Genomic DNA, 17,162 nt, shown 5'->3' with positions numbered 1-17,162 from the left:
ATAGAATACTGTATAATAAATAGATAGATAGATGATAGATAGATAGATAGATAGATAGATAGATAGATAGATAGATAGATAGATCTAAGCATACATGCAGACAGAATACTGCATAATAAATAAATCTTAAAAAAAAGATCTACTGCTATCTTTAAAAAAAAAAATACTAGCAGAAGTATTTAAAAGCATCAGAGGGCTGGAGAAATGCTTCAGTGACCTAATAACCTCTACTAGTCTCCAGAGATGCCAGGCACGTACCTGGTACCCAGACATACGCAGGCAACACTCATACACATAATAAAATTAAATGAATCTTCAGTGCTGAATGTGGTGGTACATACCTAATGTCATCTCTATACTTGAGTAGTTAAAGGAGCCTGAGAATTCAAGGCCAGCTTCATCTAAACTATAAGACACTATTGGAGGCTGGAGAGATGGCTCAACACTTAAGAAAGCATATTTTTCTTCCAGGGCTCACAACTGCCTGTAACTCCATTTCCAAGGAATCCAATGTCCTTCTCACCTCTGCGGGCACCCACATTCATGTATACATATCCATAAAGAAATAACCATACACATAACTAAAAATAAAATTTAAAAGGATAGCCTCTAGTGATCTAGAAACTATGAGAATATGCATAAAGATGAAAATAAACAGAAATACATAAAGAAACCACAGGCTAAATGTGGCATAGATGAACAGCAAAATTGCCAAGTTTGTCCCTTACTTCTCCACATTAACCAATTTTCGTTCCCACTATAGTCAGCCTCCTGTCACCTCCCACATGGAAGGAGACGCTGGACACTATGACAGGAAATGAAGCTATCTCACCAGTGATAAAGATATCTGGAGGAGTGTAGAGCTCCGTGCCCCCTCAGAGCATTAGCCACTGACACACTGTGGTAGCACTGTTACATACTGCCAAAGGCAGGCACAGGAACAGTTATCCATCACAGCATATCTCAAACAAAACTTCCAATAAATAACTAAGGAAAAGGTGCCATTCAAACAGAACCAGCACCACCCAGGCAAATCACGCTAACATAGCTAGCCAAACACTCTGAGCCATACTCCCAGCCAAAATAGTAGATTCTATAAAAGACATACTTCCTTCCCTCAGACAAGAAAAATAACCATGCAACTAGGAAACAAAAGTGTGGCCTATACAAAGTAAAATATGTAAGGACTAAAAAAATCCTTTTAGATGGTTTACAATTGTCTACACCAAGATTGAAAGAGTTAAAAATGGGATTTGTCGGGCTGGAGAGTTGGCTCAGTGGTTAAGAGCACTCACTGAAGGGAAAAAAAAAAAGCCGGGCGTTGGTGGCGCACGCCTTTAATCCCAGCACTTGGGAGGCAGAGCCAGGTGGATCTGTGAGTTCAAGGCCAGCCTGGGCTACCAAGTGAGTTCCAGGAAAAGGCGCAAAGCTACACAGAGAAACCCTGTCTCGAAAAACCAAAATAAATAAATAAATAAATAAATAAATAAATAAATAAATAAATAAATAAATAAATAAATAAATAATAAAAAAATAAAAATGGGATTTGCCAACTTTAGAAAATGAGAATAATTTTTGAAAACATATTATAGTTTTCTTAGCATATAATCTAAACTATTGGGAACATGTCACAATAAATCTTGTTACCACATTCTTGGTCAAGATTAAAACTTCTACAAAAATAGAAACCCGGGCCAGCTGGTGGCTCAGAGGTTAAACGAGCCTGACAACCTGCATCCAACTCTGTCTGCTGCTACCTGTAGCACCTGAGACTTTTCCTACCTTTTAAATCTTTAACTGGCAGAGAAAATGAACCCAATCAAGACCCCCTAGACTATCATTTTGAGGGTTCATTCTGGATTTCCTCTGAAGAAGATATCAGGATTTCTTTTGAGGGCCACTGACTCAATGAAGATGTGAACAAAATTCCCCAAGATTTCAAGTTCCCCACTGGCTTACCTCCTGGACAGCTGGAGCAAGTCAAACCCTCAGGGGCTTAGGAAGAGAGATTTTAGTCTACTTTTCAACCAGTGCATAGCCTAAAAATCCTTTAGAAAATAATGAAAATTGACCCCCAAAATGAACTCTTAATTATAATGTTCATCTTTCAATTAGAGTAATTTTGTAAACAAGGGGAAAAGTCCCCTATAATACCCTATGCTTGGCTTTTCTTTTACCTATGGATCATCCAGATCTTGCTAAACACTACAAGATAGACTCACAGACTCTACTTGAAGTAGGCTTTATGTGTCAGCTAAAGTTTATTTTAATAAAGTACTTAATTTCTGATCAAGATTCACCTAAATATTACAGATTAATTAAAAATAATAAACTGCCGGGCGGTGGTGGCGCACGCCTTTAATCCCAGCACTCGGGAGGCAGAGCCAGGTGGATCTCTGTGAGTTCGAGGCCAGCCTGGGCTACCAAGTGAGTCCCAGGAAAGGCGCAAAGCTACACAGAGAAACCCTGTCTCAAAAAAAAACCAAAAAAAAATAAAAATAAAAAAAATAAAATAAAATAAACTAGTGCAACTGACCTCTGGGTATTCAATAAACATATCTGGAAGCCTACACTGATGTGGTCAGAATAATAGGGAAAATATTTTCCCTCTTGTCCTCCAAGGTCAACTAAATCTCAGCATTTCTAAATATCCTGTATCTGTGAAAAGTCACATTTTCTGTTGTTCAGGGAAGCCATGGAGATGACACTTAGTGGACTCTAATCAGTGTCCTGTCTGCAAAGAAGAGGGCCAACTTCCAAATATAAAACAATGGTCAAACAAGGCCTTTGATTTATGTGCATAAAGATGGAATAATTGGCAAAAGAGAGTAGGAGTCTAGGCCACTCCCAAGCCCAAGTAACTCCTGAGATCAGCTCTTCAACTGGCCTTGACAACAAATGAGAGTTATTAATCTTGGCCACCTGCATGGTCTTAATTAACAACCAAAGGATATATGTGTTTAACAGTCCTCAGATGTACTTAACCATATGAAACACTATTTGGACAACTATTTTGCACTAATGATTTTTTTCCTGATAACACTATCTGTTTCTAGAAGAGTACTTCTTAGAGCTATAATATGATGTCCTATGATCTAACCAATCATGTTTCCTGATTAAAGGTACCTGCCAGATACCTTGTCAAACTTACTGATGCTGATGTCAAGCTGTGACTTCAACAAATAAAACCTGGATTTCAGGTTTGGCCCATATTATCCACCACCACTGGAGGTTACAGCTGGCAGAGGCAACTCTTACTGGTAGTTACTGCCAATAAGAATTCTATAGAATTCTGTCTGATAAAATGTTTCTGGTACATAGTCAAGTCAGCTACAAAATTATGCCTCACCTTGTTAAACAAAACTTACACTAATCATAATGTCAGAGAACTTTTTTCATTATCCTTTCTCTTAATGTTCCTCACAAGGTTACAATAGAAGAAACTCAATGGTTGACTTCTAAACATAAATTAACTTACGAAAGGTTCCTTGAACTCTTGAACCAGACAAATGTTGACCTTCTCCACACTACCCTTGAAATCTGATCTGCCCCTTTAAATCTCACTCCTTGGTGCTGCCCTGAGTGCTCTTCTGCTTTTCCTCCCAAGAGGTGTTTTGCTCTTGCTCTCTCCCCCACTACCCCCCCCCTTTCTTCCCTGCCATGAGGTAGGCACACCTCTCTTTCTCTCTCTCCTTTCTGTCTCTTTATCTGCTATTATAATAAACCATTTCTGAGCAGATGCAGTGCCTGCGTGTGAATGACTTTCCACTAGCCACTACCACCCCCACCCCCCACCCCCCACCCCCGTAATAATTCATAACATCTGCCTTCCAAGTTCTTAAAGGAATACATCTCAACCACAAAGCTAGTCTCACTTTTTATATATTACACATGCTGCCTCACTCATGAGAAGCTCCAAAAATACACACCATCACTAAATGGCTGTCTTAAACTCTGCATCATCACTATCGGTTCAATTTTATCATGGCTCCTTAGACAGACCCTCCTTTGAGGCACTGAATGCTGCTCCTCCGTCATCAACCCTTTGTCATCTCTAAACAGCTAAAAGCAGTCATTGCACACAGAATCCCTAACAGAGGTTAGGGTGACCTTTAAGAGGGGTTAGACAGACTCCTTGGTAGCCAGACAGATAGGGAGAGGGGTCAAGGCTAGGTAATCAAGATGGCGATTTTCCAAGATGGCCTGCTTCTTCCTCACCCAACTGATCTGAAACAAAGCTTAGAAGCTTAAAAAAAAAAAAAAAAAAAAAAGGCCTTGTAAGCTTGTCTCCAGCCAGCAGGCCCCCTGGCTTAACAAGTTCAAGGCCTACTCAAGACATGTCACACAACAGTTCTGGGCTAATCAACCATGCTAGCTTTCTTCAAACTGACTAACCCCTAAAATCTTTAAAGGTTTTAAACCCTCCAGCCCACCAGAAGATACTACATTTTTGGCTTTCCCGGTCCTCCCTCTGCTGTGTAGAGGGTCATTTTCTCTGTTATGTCTGCTGTGTGCATGTGTTCCCTCATCCCAAATCAATGCCTTCCTTCAACTTCTTGAAATAACTGTACTTATTTTTACCCAGCAGTGATAGTGTTCGCCTTTAATCCCAGCACTTCAAGGCAGAGGCAGGCAGATTTCTCTGAGTTCAAGTGCCAGTTCCAGGACAGCCAGGACTATACAGAGAAACACTTGTCTTCTTAAACAAACAACAAAAGGCTTGATTAAGGGGCTGGGGATAGTTCAGCAGTTAGGAGAGTGCACTGCTCTTGGAGAGGACCTAAGTTTAGAGTACAGCACCCATGTTGGGGCTCCAGAGGATCTAAAATCCTCTTCTGACTCCCACGGGCACAGAAACACACAGTACACAGACATACATGCAGGTCAAACATTCAAACACATAAAATAAAATCTTAAAAAATAGTAATTTTAATAAATTTACAATCTGGTTAAGTGACAGTACCATATTTGTAAGAAATAACACACAAAGCATTTATCAGATTAAAAGAAAACAGATCAAACAGGAATAAGAGAAGTGACGTGACCACACACACAATACATGGAGCTTGAGTCTAGAAGAGAAGTAAAAATATTATGACACCAACAAGAAGAAAACCTAGGACTCATGAGAGGAAAAAGCTCGAAAACTTCTTTTCAAACAAGTTATGGTAAGCACTATACAGCACTGGGAAAATCCTCAGAAGATGTTATACTGACTTCTCACGGAATTCCACAGAGGATCTTCATTTAATGAAATAAACTTCAGTTCAACACAGACAGTACTAAAACAGCACACCTTTTTTGTTGTTTTGTTTTTTTTCGAGACAGGGTTTCTCCAGGTAGTTTTGCTCTGTAGACCACGCTGGCCTTGAACTCACAGAGATCCGCCTCAACAGCAACACACAGTACACAGACATACATGCAGGTCAAACACTCAAACACATAAAATAAAATCTTAAAAAATAGTAATTTTAATAAATTTACAATCTGGTTAAGTGACAGCATCATATTTGTAAAATTTTTAAATTTTTAATTAATTAATTAAATTAATTAATTAAATTTAATTAATTTTTAAAATTAATCATATTCTCTCCATTCCACCTCCCCCAAGGTAGGGGAGGTTTCTCTGTGTAACAGCCCTGGCTGTCCTAGAACTACTTTTGCAGAATAGGCTTTGCTTGCCTGTGCCTCTCCAGTGCTGGAATTAAAGGCATGCACCATCATGCCCAGCTAAAAATTAACCATATTCTTAGAGGAATAGAAATCCAAAGTTGCCTTTAAAAAAGAAAAAAAAAATTACTCTCCATAACAGACTTCAGACTCCCACATGTGGCAAATAAACCTCAAAAAGAAAGGGGGTAAAGAGCTGAGAAGAAGAGAGCCATCAGGAAGAGAGTAAGCCTTGGGTCAAACAGGGAAGATTGAGCACAGGCTCAGCACAAGTGTTTGCAATTCTGTACTGCCAGACTCTTGCCAACATCACCCTCTTGTGGCAAATTTTGGCAAACTGCACTATTTCATTAAGGCCAAGTCACATGAACAAACTTCTCTAGTCTAGTGCCCATCCTTTCCAGACTAATTTACCTCCTCTAAACCAGGAGGACCAAAACCCTGCTAGGCCTCAGCCCAATGCACATTTCATAAGCTCCACATGATCTGAATTGCTGGTTCAAAGGCTCACCCTTGAGGAGCACTGTCCTAAACTAACTTTCTTTTTTTGAAACAGAGTCTTTCTACATAGCTCAGGCTATCCTGGAACTCACTATGTAGACCAGACTAGGCTATCCTGGAACTCAGAGATCTACCTGCCTCTGCCTCCTGAATGTTGGGATAAAAAGCATACACCATCATCTAATATTTTACTCTACACAAATATTGGTCTCAAAGAACTAGAGAGTTAAGTAGAAGCTATTACCCTCAAATCTTATAAACAGGACACAGAAAAAAGTCTAAGTGACCTGTCCACAAACTTGCTAATTGCTTATGTGAATTCGAACAATGTATGAGATGCTCACCTACACGAGGCAGTCACAGAATTTCTGCTTTGTCATTCATATTTGAAAGACAGATGCAAGGGACAGCCACACAATGCTCATAATGAACTACAGGCATTGGGCAGTTTATGAGTAAAGCAGAGAAGAGTAATACATCTCAAGAACAATGACAAATACAGTAGGCAACAAGCATGCCACTGCACCCACTCATGAGCTTGAAATACATCCCTCACTTTAATAATTAAGAAAAGGATTCTTAGAGAACTGGTGCCATCATGTTTGTTACACGACGTGTAGTCAGATAAAAAGTAACTCTCCTACTTTATGATAAATGCCATGAAGGCAGCCATGCTTTTTTAATTCCTCATTTTATCAACTTTTTTTTTGAGACAAGGTTTCTCTGTATAGCTTTGGAGCCTTTCATGGATCTCACTCTGTAGCCCAGGCTGGCCTCAAACTCACAGAGATCCTCCTGCCTCTGCCTCCCAGTACTGGCTGGGATTAAAGGTGTACGCCACCAACGCACAGCCTTATCAATTGTTTTATTTTGAGATAGGGTTTCTCTAGCCTAGTTTAGCCTTGAACCCCCTATGTAACCAGAAATGACCTTGATTTTACCTTATCTATCTCCCAAGAGCTAGTTGTGGAGCATATTGCATGATTGATTACTCTTCACTTTTTAGTTGAAGGCCTTTAGTGAGGCCGTAAAAGAAGTAAAGGAAGCAAGAGGATCTCTGTGAAGCCAGCCTGCTCTACAAAATTTGTTCTAGGACAGCCAGAGCTGTAACACCGAGAAACCCTGTCTTGAAAAACCAAAAAAAGGAAATAAAGGGCTGGAGAGATGGCTCAGAGGTTAAGAGCAATGGTTGTTCTTCCAGAGGTCCTGAGTTCAATTCCCAGCACCCACATGATGGCTCACACCATCTGTAATGAGATCCAGTGCCCTCTTCTGGCATGCAAGCAGAACATTGCATACATAATAAATAAATGAATGAATGAATGAATGAAAGAAAATTTTTAAAAAGGAAATAAAAACAACTATTGTTCAAAGAGTTCTATTATATGTAGCTTGTTCAACTGTTTCTTCTATATCTAGATGCAAAACATAGTTTAAAGATAAAAATAATGAAGACCACTAGGCCTTGAGGCACATGCCTATAATCCCAAACACTGAGAAAGTTGAAGCAGGAGGATCAAGAGTTCCAGGGTAGTTCAGGCTACATCTTAAGACCTTATCTCATAGAATAAAAGTAACAATAAATTAAAATCTTTAGAGCTAATTCCACTGTGTCTGAAAACTGTGCAAAAGAACTTACTTGGAGTTAAAGAGATAGCTTGCCAGTTAAGAGCACTTATTGCTCTAGCAGAGAACCAAATTCAGTTCTCCGAACCCAAGAACTCCAGCTCCAGGAGATATGACACCCTCCTCTAGCCTTCACAGGTGGCATACTCAAGTTTTCCCTACAAACACATACATGTATACATAAACAATTCGTTGTTTGTTTCCTGAGACAGGGTTTCTCTATGTAGTCCTGGCTGTCCTCTGTAGACCAGGCTGGTCTCGAACTCAGAGAGATCCACCTGGCTCTGCTTTCAGTTGCTGGGATTAAATGCATTCGCTACTACTGCCTGGGAGACATGTTAATATTATACTGATCAAATCACTCTAGATGAGGTACAGCCAGGTATCATGGTTGTCATGCTTCTAATCCCAGTATTAAAAGAGGCAGAGCTAGCACCCCCACCCCAAAAAAAGATAAAGCACAGTAAGAAAAACTATTTCTACTACTTCCTTGTCCTTACTCATCAAGATTAGTCCTAGACTGTGGAAGCATTAAACTACTATAAGAAAAGAGAAAATGAAAAGAAGCAAGCTTCTTCAACCAAACTCTGAGTATAGTATCAGTACTGGGTTGGGAGGAGCATGAACTACCATTAGCTACTACAATAGCTAAGCCGCCTTTCCTACTGAATTTCTTTTATTTTCACGTGAGTCAGTCAAAGGACCGTTGTGAACTATTTTCCATTAAGAAATCCAATTTTTTTCTTGAAGCAGTATTTATGCAAATATAGTAAGATCTCTCAATTCTTCGCCTGATGGGTTGTGTGTGTGTCTCCCCATAAAGTATACACAAAGCCACCAGATTTTCTACTTGGTTATAGAAAGTCATAAAAGCAGTATGTCACTCCCACTTCAACAATATCAAAAAGATAGCTCAGAGCTAGGACACTGAAGAGATATATCAGTTGGTAATATGCTTGACTTGCAAGCGAGGACCTGAGTTAGACACTAGGAACAAAAGTTAAATAGCAGATGTGGTGGGTTTGAGCTTTGTAAGGGCAGTGTTAAGGGGGTGGGTAGAAATAGGCGAATTTCTAAGGCTTATCAGTCTAGCCTATTTGTTGAGTTTCAAGCCAGTGAAGGACCTTGTTGAAAAACAAAAACAAAAAAAAATAATAACTGACCCAGAAAGATAGCTAAGTGAGGAAGGCACTTGTCACCAAACTTAATAACCTGAGTTCAATCTTCAGGATCCACAAGACAAAAGGAAAAAAATGGCCCCTATAAATTGTCCTGACTTCTACATGGAATGCACAAAGGTGTCTGAGAAACACCATCCCACATTGTCCCCTGGCCTATACACACACCATACTACACCACACACACACACACACACACACACACACACACACACACACACACACCTATCTCAAATTTAAAAACAAAAAACAAAAAACTCTCTCTCTCCTCCCTCCCCAGACTCTCATCTCTTTTATACAGTCACATGTAGTTCCGTCTTGAAACCTAGACAAGTGAAGCAAAAGCTTCAAATCTTGAAATTCTGATCCTCTATCTTCACCTCCCAAGTGCTAGGATGATAGAGATATATGGGCTACCATCCCTAGTTATGTGGGGTTCAAACCCAACCTAGAGATTCATATACTGTACAGTGAGCTACATCCCCATTCCTTTATTGTCTTATAAAGAAATGTAATCCCTAGTTTAAAACTCAAAACTGCACAGATAGAATTTGGATAAATTCAATCAAACAATAAAAAGAAAAATATCAATTTTATATAACAGTTCCCCACTCATATTGTTGCTGGTCTATTATGTGGTATTTTGTTTTGTTTCATTTTTTGGACACAGTTCAAATTCACCTCAAATTTTCCATCTTTCTACCTCAGACCTTCTGTTTTGTTTTGATTTTTTTGTTTCGTTTTGTTTTGTTTTCCAAGTCAGGGTTTCTCTGTGTAACCTTGGCTGTCCTGGATCTCGCTCTGTAGACGAGGCTGGCCTCAAACTCAAAGACATCCACCTGCCTCTGCCTCCCGAGTACCAGCTGACTAATTTTTGAAGTCTGCATGATTTCAATTCTAAAACCAGACAAAAGAGTTTGCCATGTTTACTCACACTTACAATGCCAGCTCTATAAAGGATCGAAGCTGAAGACAGCCATGAGTTCAAGGCCAAAATGAGCTAGACAGTGATGTCCAGGGCAGCCTGGGCTACAGTGTGAGATTCTGTCTCAAAATAACAACCAACCAACCAAATATACATATAAATTACTAGACAATTAATGATAATATCCCTCTTAAATACAGACACAAAAATCGTCAGCCAGCTGGGTGGTGGTGCACACCTTTAGTCCCAGTACTTGGGAGTTAGAGGCAGGTGGATCTCTCAGTTCCAAGCCAGCCTGGTCTACAGAGTGAATTCCAGGACAGCCAGGGCTACACAGAGAAGAAACCCTGTCTCAAAACTCATCCTACCCAATATATATAAACACTGTAAACCTTTCTTAAAGGATTTAACTGTTTTACACCAGATGTGAGATCACACCAATAACCTGATTCCAACATAAATTGGAATATAAGCACAAATTTAATGTATTTAACTTTATAAAGTTATGCTTAAATATAAGAAGTAGCAGGAACTTTAATAGAGGAAATTACAAAGCAGTTAGGTAGTAGATGAAATATTACAGAAGTCATCTCCAGCTTCACCAACACTGATTTGACTAAAGGACAATGTGTCCTTGATTTGTAACAGACCCTTCAAGTGACTGCCTACACCAAAACCTCAGTGGTGACAAGTCATGACCTCCAATCTGCATTCTGAACATACGCATCCCTTTTAACTTAAACACTTACTTTCAACCTGGCTAGTGTCTGAGCATGGTTTCTTTTTGGCCTCTGGGTTCCCAGTTTTCTCATCACCATCCATGAGAGGAATATACTCAGTCTTCTCCACAGTTTCTCCCACAGTGTCATCATAGGGTTCGGCCTCCAGTGTGGCAATGAAGTCTCGCTTTATCTCTCCCTCAATTTCTGGAGGTGGCTCTGTCAATGCATCTACAAGACTGAGGTCCGCCATTCTGCACCACTGCAACTGCCTGTTAGAGGAAGAGAAGTTCACATGAACACTGCGAATGAACAATGGAAAACACTTCTAGAGGCTCTCTCATCAGTTGTTTTCAAGAACCAAAATCTAAAACTGAAGAACAGTCAACGCCTTTAGGATGATGAGAAAATAAAAGCTCAGGAAACTTAGCCAAGGTGAGTCACTGCAGCTGACATTGTTCTCGAATCTCTCCAGGGCAGAAGAGCCAAGGACTAACTATTTTGTTCCTTTCACTTATCTGAGGTGGGATCTTGTTAGATGTAACCCAATCTAGCCTAACCCACAATCAATCTTCTGCTTCAGCCCCCAGAATACTGGGATTATAGGAGTATATAATCATACCAAGCTTATTAATACAGAAAATAAAGCACAAGCCAGGCAGTAGTGGCACACACCTTTGATCCCAGCACTCGGCAGGCAGAGGCAGGCAGATTTCTGTGAGTTTGAAGCCAGTCTGGTCTACAGAAAGAGTTCCAGGACAGCCAGGGCTGTTACACAAAGAAACCCTGTCTTGAAAAGCCAACACCCCCACCAAAAAAAGAAATTACCTTTACTGTATGTGTATAAGTATTTTGCTTGCTTGCATGTACGTGTACCACAAGCACACTTGCTGCCTGTGGTGGCCAGGAAGGTGTTAGATATCCTAGAGTCATGTGAGTGCTGAGACAGTGCTCAACCACTGAGCCATCTCTCCAGCCCTTAAATCAGGTCTTTTCAACTCTCATAATATCTTTTCAGTTATCCCATATTTCCACATCAAGTACCAAAATAGTTTTTAAAAGAATATACAAGAACAGATTAGAGTACTTCTATGAAAAGGACTGCATTATCAAGCAAATAAAATCATTGTTTTATGTTAAGGCTGGGTACTGCCTCATCATCACTTATAGATAGCTCAATAAATTAGTACAGTCAGCAATATGGGTCAACGAACAAATGCGCTTACCACAAAGCCTGACAATCTGAGTTTGAGCCCCAGATTCCTATGTGAAGGTGGAGAGAACCAACTTTTCACAAAGCTGCCCTTTGATCTCCACATGTGTGCCATGCACACACACAGTCTCTCACACAGACATAAAATTTTAAAATAAGCTGGGTGGTGGTGGCGCACAACTTTACTCCCAGCACTCAGGAGGCAGAGGCAGGTGGATTTGCTGAGTTTGAGGTCAGCCTGGTCTATTTAAAGTGAGTTCCAGGACAGTCAGAGCTGAGAAACCCTGTCTCAAAAAAACAAAAACAAGAAAGAAATTAAAACAAAAGGTTAGAGAATGAAAATCCTAGTGCCAGGGTAGGCCTTCTTCTCTAGGAAATGTGGGCTAAAAAGACCCCTGTAGCTCCCAAAACAATACAGGCTATTGCCACAAAAGTTGGGTAGCAGGACACAAGGGGGGAGGATGAAGGTGTAACTAAGTTGGAAGCTTCTTACCTGCTGGCTAGATTTCACGGTCCCAAAAAGGTACTATCCTGGCTGATAGGGGAGAATTGTTACTAACAGTCTTATTCCGCTATGGATCCCCTATGTGCTACACTACCCACCTGCCAGACAATGAAAAAGAGGCATAACTGTTACAGGATTTGTGGCCCATTCCACAGGAGAAATCTCACACCTGGTACTGTAAAACTGGTCAAAGGCCTAGTGCAGATGAGGTCATAGGCTGAAGTGGGGAAGCTACTGCTGTTGTTTTGATAAACAGACATGATGCACTTATCATATTGCCTTCTAATCTTTTGGTCAGAGAAGCTTCGTTTTTCAATGGGTCGCCATTACTGGTCAGATTGCTGGGAACTAGTGATGGCTGAATGGCATCTCTATCAACCCCACAAAGCTCAAGGAGCACAAAGGGGGATGGGATGGAAGGAACGGAAGAACTCAAGGAGAGGATAGCGTGTGGTGAAAGTGCTGTCTTCCAGGAGGACACGGCTGCTGGCTGTTATATTCTTGAACTTTCTCTCTCTCTCAGCTGCTTTTGATTACCTGCAGAAGACCGGGACAAGACTGAACCTGTTAACACTCATGAGGCCACACTACTCTTACAGGATTTACACATGGTTAATGAAAAGGGATTTTCTTCAGTGGTATAGCCTCTGGTAAACTGTCAAGCTCCTGTAAAATTAACCTCTCATCCAAGCTCCTGTAAGTAACCCTAATCAAATTCATTGGGTCATAAAAATGTAAACTAAACAGAAACTACCAAGATCTGCTTCTTAGTTATAGGCAAGTTCTTAGAGCAAAGTAGGTAACATTTTTATTAGCATGAAGAATGCTAGAGAAGGTTTGTCTATATATGAGCTGAGGGAAAAACATTAACTATATATATCTTATACTATATAAGGAAAAATAACAAATAAACTTAGTATTTATTTTATTGGGGGACAGAGGCATGGATGGTCTCGCACTATAGCTCAGGCTGGCTGGAACTCATACCGATGAAGCTAGCCTAGAACTCACAGCAATCCTCCCTCCTCAGCCTCCCAAAGGCTGGGATTCCAAGTGTGAGCCATGATGCCTGACTTAAATATATATACATATAATTTATATAGACCTGCAAATAAAATCCTTCCCTCCTGCCACCCCCCCTTTTAAAAAAAAAAAGCTGTTTTACACGCTGGAGAGATGGACTAGCTGTAAGGACTGGGATTCTGCAACACTCATAATGATGGTTTACAATCATCTATACCCTCAGTTCCAAGAGATCTGATCTGACCACCTCTCCTGACCTCTGTAAGCCAGGCAAACTTGTACAATCATACATATAAAGTTAACAAATCTAAACAATTAAGATGGTTGCTTATCTATCTACCCCCACCCCCATGTCTGTGTGTATGTACAGTCGCTACATGTAAGTGGAGACCAGGGGAGACACTGGACGTCTTCCTCTACTGCTCTCTGCCTTATTTGCTTGAAAAAGTGTAGGTTGGCAGCTGGTGAAGTCCAGGGATCCTCCTGTCCCCCAGCCACAAATGCTGAGGTTACAAGCCATGAACAACCAAGTCTGGCTTTTTACACAGGTGCTATGATCTGAACTAAGGTCACTGTGTTAAGTACACTGTGCTAAGTACATGTGTTAAGTAACACTTCTTTTTAAATGTGGTGACATGTAAAGAATTTAGTTAATTACTGGGATGCAGATATTAGGCTAGATGAGCTAGTCTAACAGGAAGACTGAGTTTAGGCCAGCCTGAACTATGTATAGAAGTCCTATTACTAAAAGCAACAACAAAATATGCACATCACTACTTGTAGAAAATTATTCTAGAAAGGAAATTACAGTATTATGATAGAAGTGCAAATAATTATTGAAAGCACAGACTTTATTTTGTAAATGAAAGAAATCAATTTTCTACTTTCTTTATTCTAAAATAAAGCACATGTAACTTTTTTTTTAAGTAACGGACAGATCTGTCAAACTGTTCTGCAAATTTATCATACTAATCATACACTTCACTTCATATAATCAGTTAGGCCTCAATGTTATGTTTTATGAACAAAAAGGTACAACATGGGGCCAGGCATGCCTCTAATCCCGGCACTTGGGAGGCAGAAGTAGGTGGAGCTCTTGTGAGTTCAAGGCCAGCCAGGTCAGCATTGGAGTTCTAGGACAACTAAGGCTACACAGTGAGAACCTGGATGGGAGTGGTGGAGGTGGTGGGGATTCAATACAACACAGGATTGTTTTCAAATCAAGACCTTATCATTAAAAACCTTATTAGCTAGGATTCGTGGTACAGGATGGCCATCCCAGCTCTCAGGATTGAGATATGACTTGAAACACTCTAACCAAAAACAAAGACGAAAAATAAAATAAAAAAGAAAGTATCTTTGTGAATGAGAAGAATCTACTTAAAATGGCTATTTATTCATCTATCTGTATAGATAATAAAGTTAATTTAAAATGGATTTGTGATTAGGACACAAAATCTAAAACTGAGTCTGGCAGACACAGTGTTTTAATTTGATGCTGTGGCCTTGAGTAAGTCACCTTTGCATACCTGAGTTTCCCTTAGTATGGTGGCCCACACCTTTAATGCCAGCACAGAGGCAGGCAGATCTCTGTGAGTTAGACAGCCAGTAGTATGTACAGAGATGCTGTCTCAGTTCAAAATAAGGAAGGAAAAAAGGAAGGAAGGAAGGAAGGAAGGAAGGAAGGAAGGAAGGAAGGAAGGAAACACCAAACCACCACAACAAAACAAAAATTAAAAGCTATGCCCTCCTCTCCTTTCTTCCCTTTAAGCCCTCCTATGTCTCCTCTCTTCAACCTCTCCCACGTTTCCCCAACACTTCCTATCAGATTGATGGGTTGTATTATTGTTTATATGTATATATATACACATAAATACATAAATTTAGCCTGCTGAGTCTATCTAGTGTTGCTGGTGTGTATGTGATTTCAGGGCTTTCCACTCTGTACTGGATAACTATTAAGGAGTCTCAAACTCAGGAGAGCTAGTTGCCTGCCTCTGTCTCCTGAGCCCTGGGATTAAAGGCATATACCATCATGCTTGGCAAACAAAAGAAAAAAAATTAATTAAAAATGAATCTCTAAATCAAAGCTTTACAAAAAGTATATTCAATTAAATGACTTGCTATTAGGCAAAAGCTTTGAGGGGGAAAGATGGAACTAAAAACAAACTCGGAGCATCTTCACTTCTTGAACCAATCTGACCAGAATTTTAAAAACTCTACCCAGCTCTAGCTAACATCAACAGAGACCTAACACCACACATACTGAACTGTTAGAAAACAAGCCCCATATGATCTAAGCAGGCACCAAAAGAACACATGTTCTCAAGTTCAGCAATTTGGACATCTGATCTTTCCTTCGGACCACATGTCGGGGATAAGTTATCTGGTTACCAAGTTCTTAAAAAACAGGTAAACTAAGCTGGGTGGTGGTGCACATCTTTAATCCCAGCACTTAGAGGCAGAGGCAGGCGGATCTCAGTGAGTTCCAGATGGCTTAATAGTAAGAACACTTGCTCATCTTCTATTGGAGCCTGCTTCGGTACAACAACCATCCATAACTCCAGCTCCATGGGATCCGACACCCTCTTCTGTCCTCCATGGGCGCCAGGCACACACGTGGTACACAGACATACAAGCAGACAAAACAATCATATAAGCTAGGAGTGGTGGCGCATGCCTTTAATCCCAGAATTGAGGAAGCAGAGGCAGATGGGTCTCTGAGTTCGAGGCCAGTCTGGTCTACAGAGTGAGTTCTAAAACAGCCAGGCCTGTTACCAGAGAAACCCTGTCTTGAAAAACCAAAAAGAACAACAACAAAGAAGTAAACTAAGGCAACAGGACTATGTGACATGATGATGAAGCATGCAAGAGAATCTTGGTCCTTTACTACACCACTGTTTTAATAGCTGTGTGCTCATAAATAGTAGATAACCCAGAATAGGATCATAAATACCTTATGAGGTGGTTCACTTTCGATAATTTGCTGAGGTTACTGATTTAAAAGTATTTTTAAGGTCAAGCTCTCTATAGTAGTCTGGACAACATTTCTTTTGTTTTGCCACAGGTTCTCACTGTGTAGCTCTACTGGCCTGAAACTTGATATGTAGACCAGGCTGGCCTTGAACTAACAGAGATCCACTTGCCTCTCCTTCCCAAGTGCTGGGATTACAAGTGTCCCACTTTGCTTTGTCTTGGGACAATTTTTCAAACTGTAGAAAATCCTCTAAAAAAACAGAAACTGCCACTCTAGTTTACAAATGACCAGCAGCTTCCTCTCTCCTCCCTTCGATATGGTATTTGCTGCTGTGGAGGAAGAGAGAAGGAAGAACAGAAGCCTAGTCAGTGCCATCATCACTCTCAAACATTATTCATAAAAATCTATAGTATCTTCATTTCCCTCTAAACACTAGACAAATTTCTAACAAGATTCCTTTAAAGGCACCAGAATTATCTTTAAAAGTATAGAATCTACACATATACATGATAGTTCCAGCCTGTAATACCAGCACTGGGGAGGCTCAATCAGGAGGATTAAAGAGTCTGGGGCCATTCTGGACTGCACAGCAAGACTCAAAACCTGTCTCAAAAAACAATCATTATCACTATCACTATCATCATCATCATCACCATCATCATCATCATCATCATCTAGACACAGTAGCATGCACTTATGAAGTCCCAGGTATACAAAAAGCTGAACCAGGATTGCTTAAGCCCAAACTGATAGGCTAATTTAAAACAGAGCCTAGCAGCCAAGGGTGGTGGCCCATGCCTCTAATCCCAGCACTCAGGAAGTAGA

The 17,162-nt window shown here is 40.3% G+C and overlaps 1 protein-coding gene across 1 annotated transcript in view; it reads right to left on the bottom strand.

Annotated features, from left to right (window-relative positions):
* The window catches only part of LOC131915454 (microtubule-associated protein 4-like), a 72,819-nt gene that overhangs the window by 7,936 nt on the left and 47,721 nt on the right, over positions 1 to 17,162 (bottom strand). The window contains exon 2 of the mRNA XM_059268733.1: positions 10,650 to 10,891. Coding sequence (XP_059124716.1) covers positions 10,650 to 10,872 — 223 coding nt within the window. The 5' untranslated portion in view covers positions 10,873 to 10,891. The remainder of the gene's footprint in view (positions 1 to 10,649; positions 10,892 to 17,162) is intronic.

Source organism: Peromyscus eremicus, chromosome 7, assembly GCF_949786415.1.
Source record: "Peromyscus eremicus chromosome 7, PerEre_H2_v1, whole genome shotgun sequence".
Taxonomy (NCBI): domain Eukaryota; kingdom Metazoa; phylum Chordata; class Mammalia; order Rodentia; family Cricetidae; genus Peromyscus; species Peromyscus eremicus.
The sequence above is the reverse complement of the archived record's forward strand: the minus strand, read 5'-3'. Positions and strand labels throughout refer to the sequence as shown.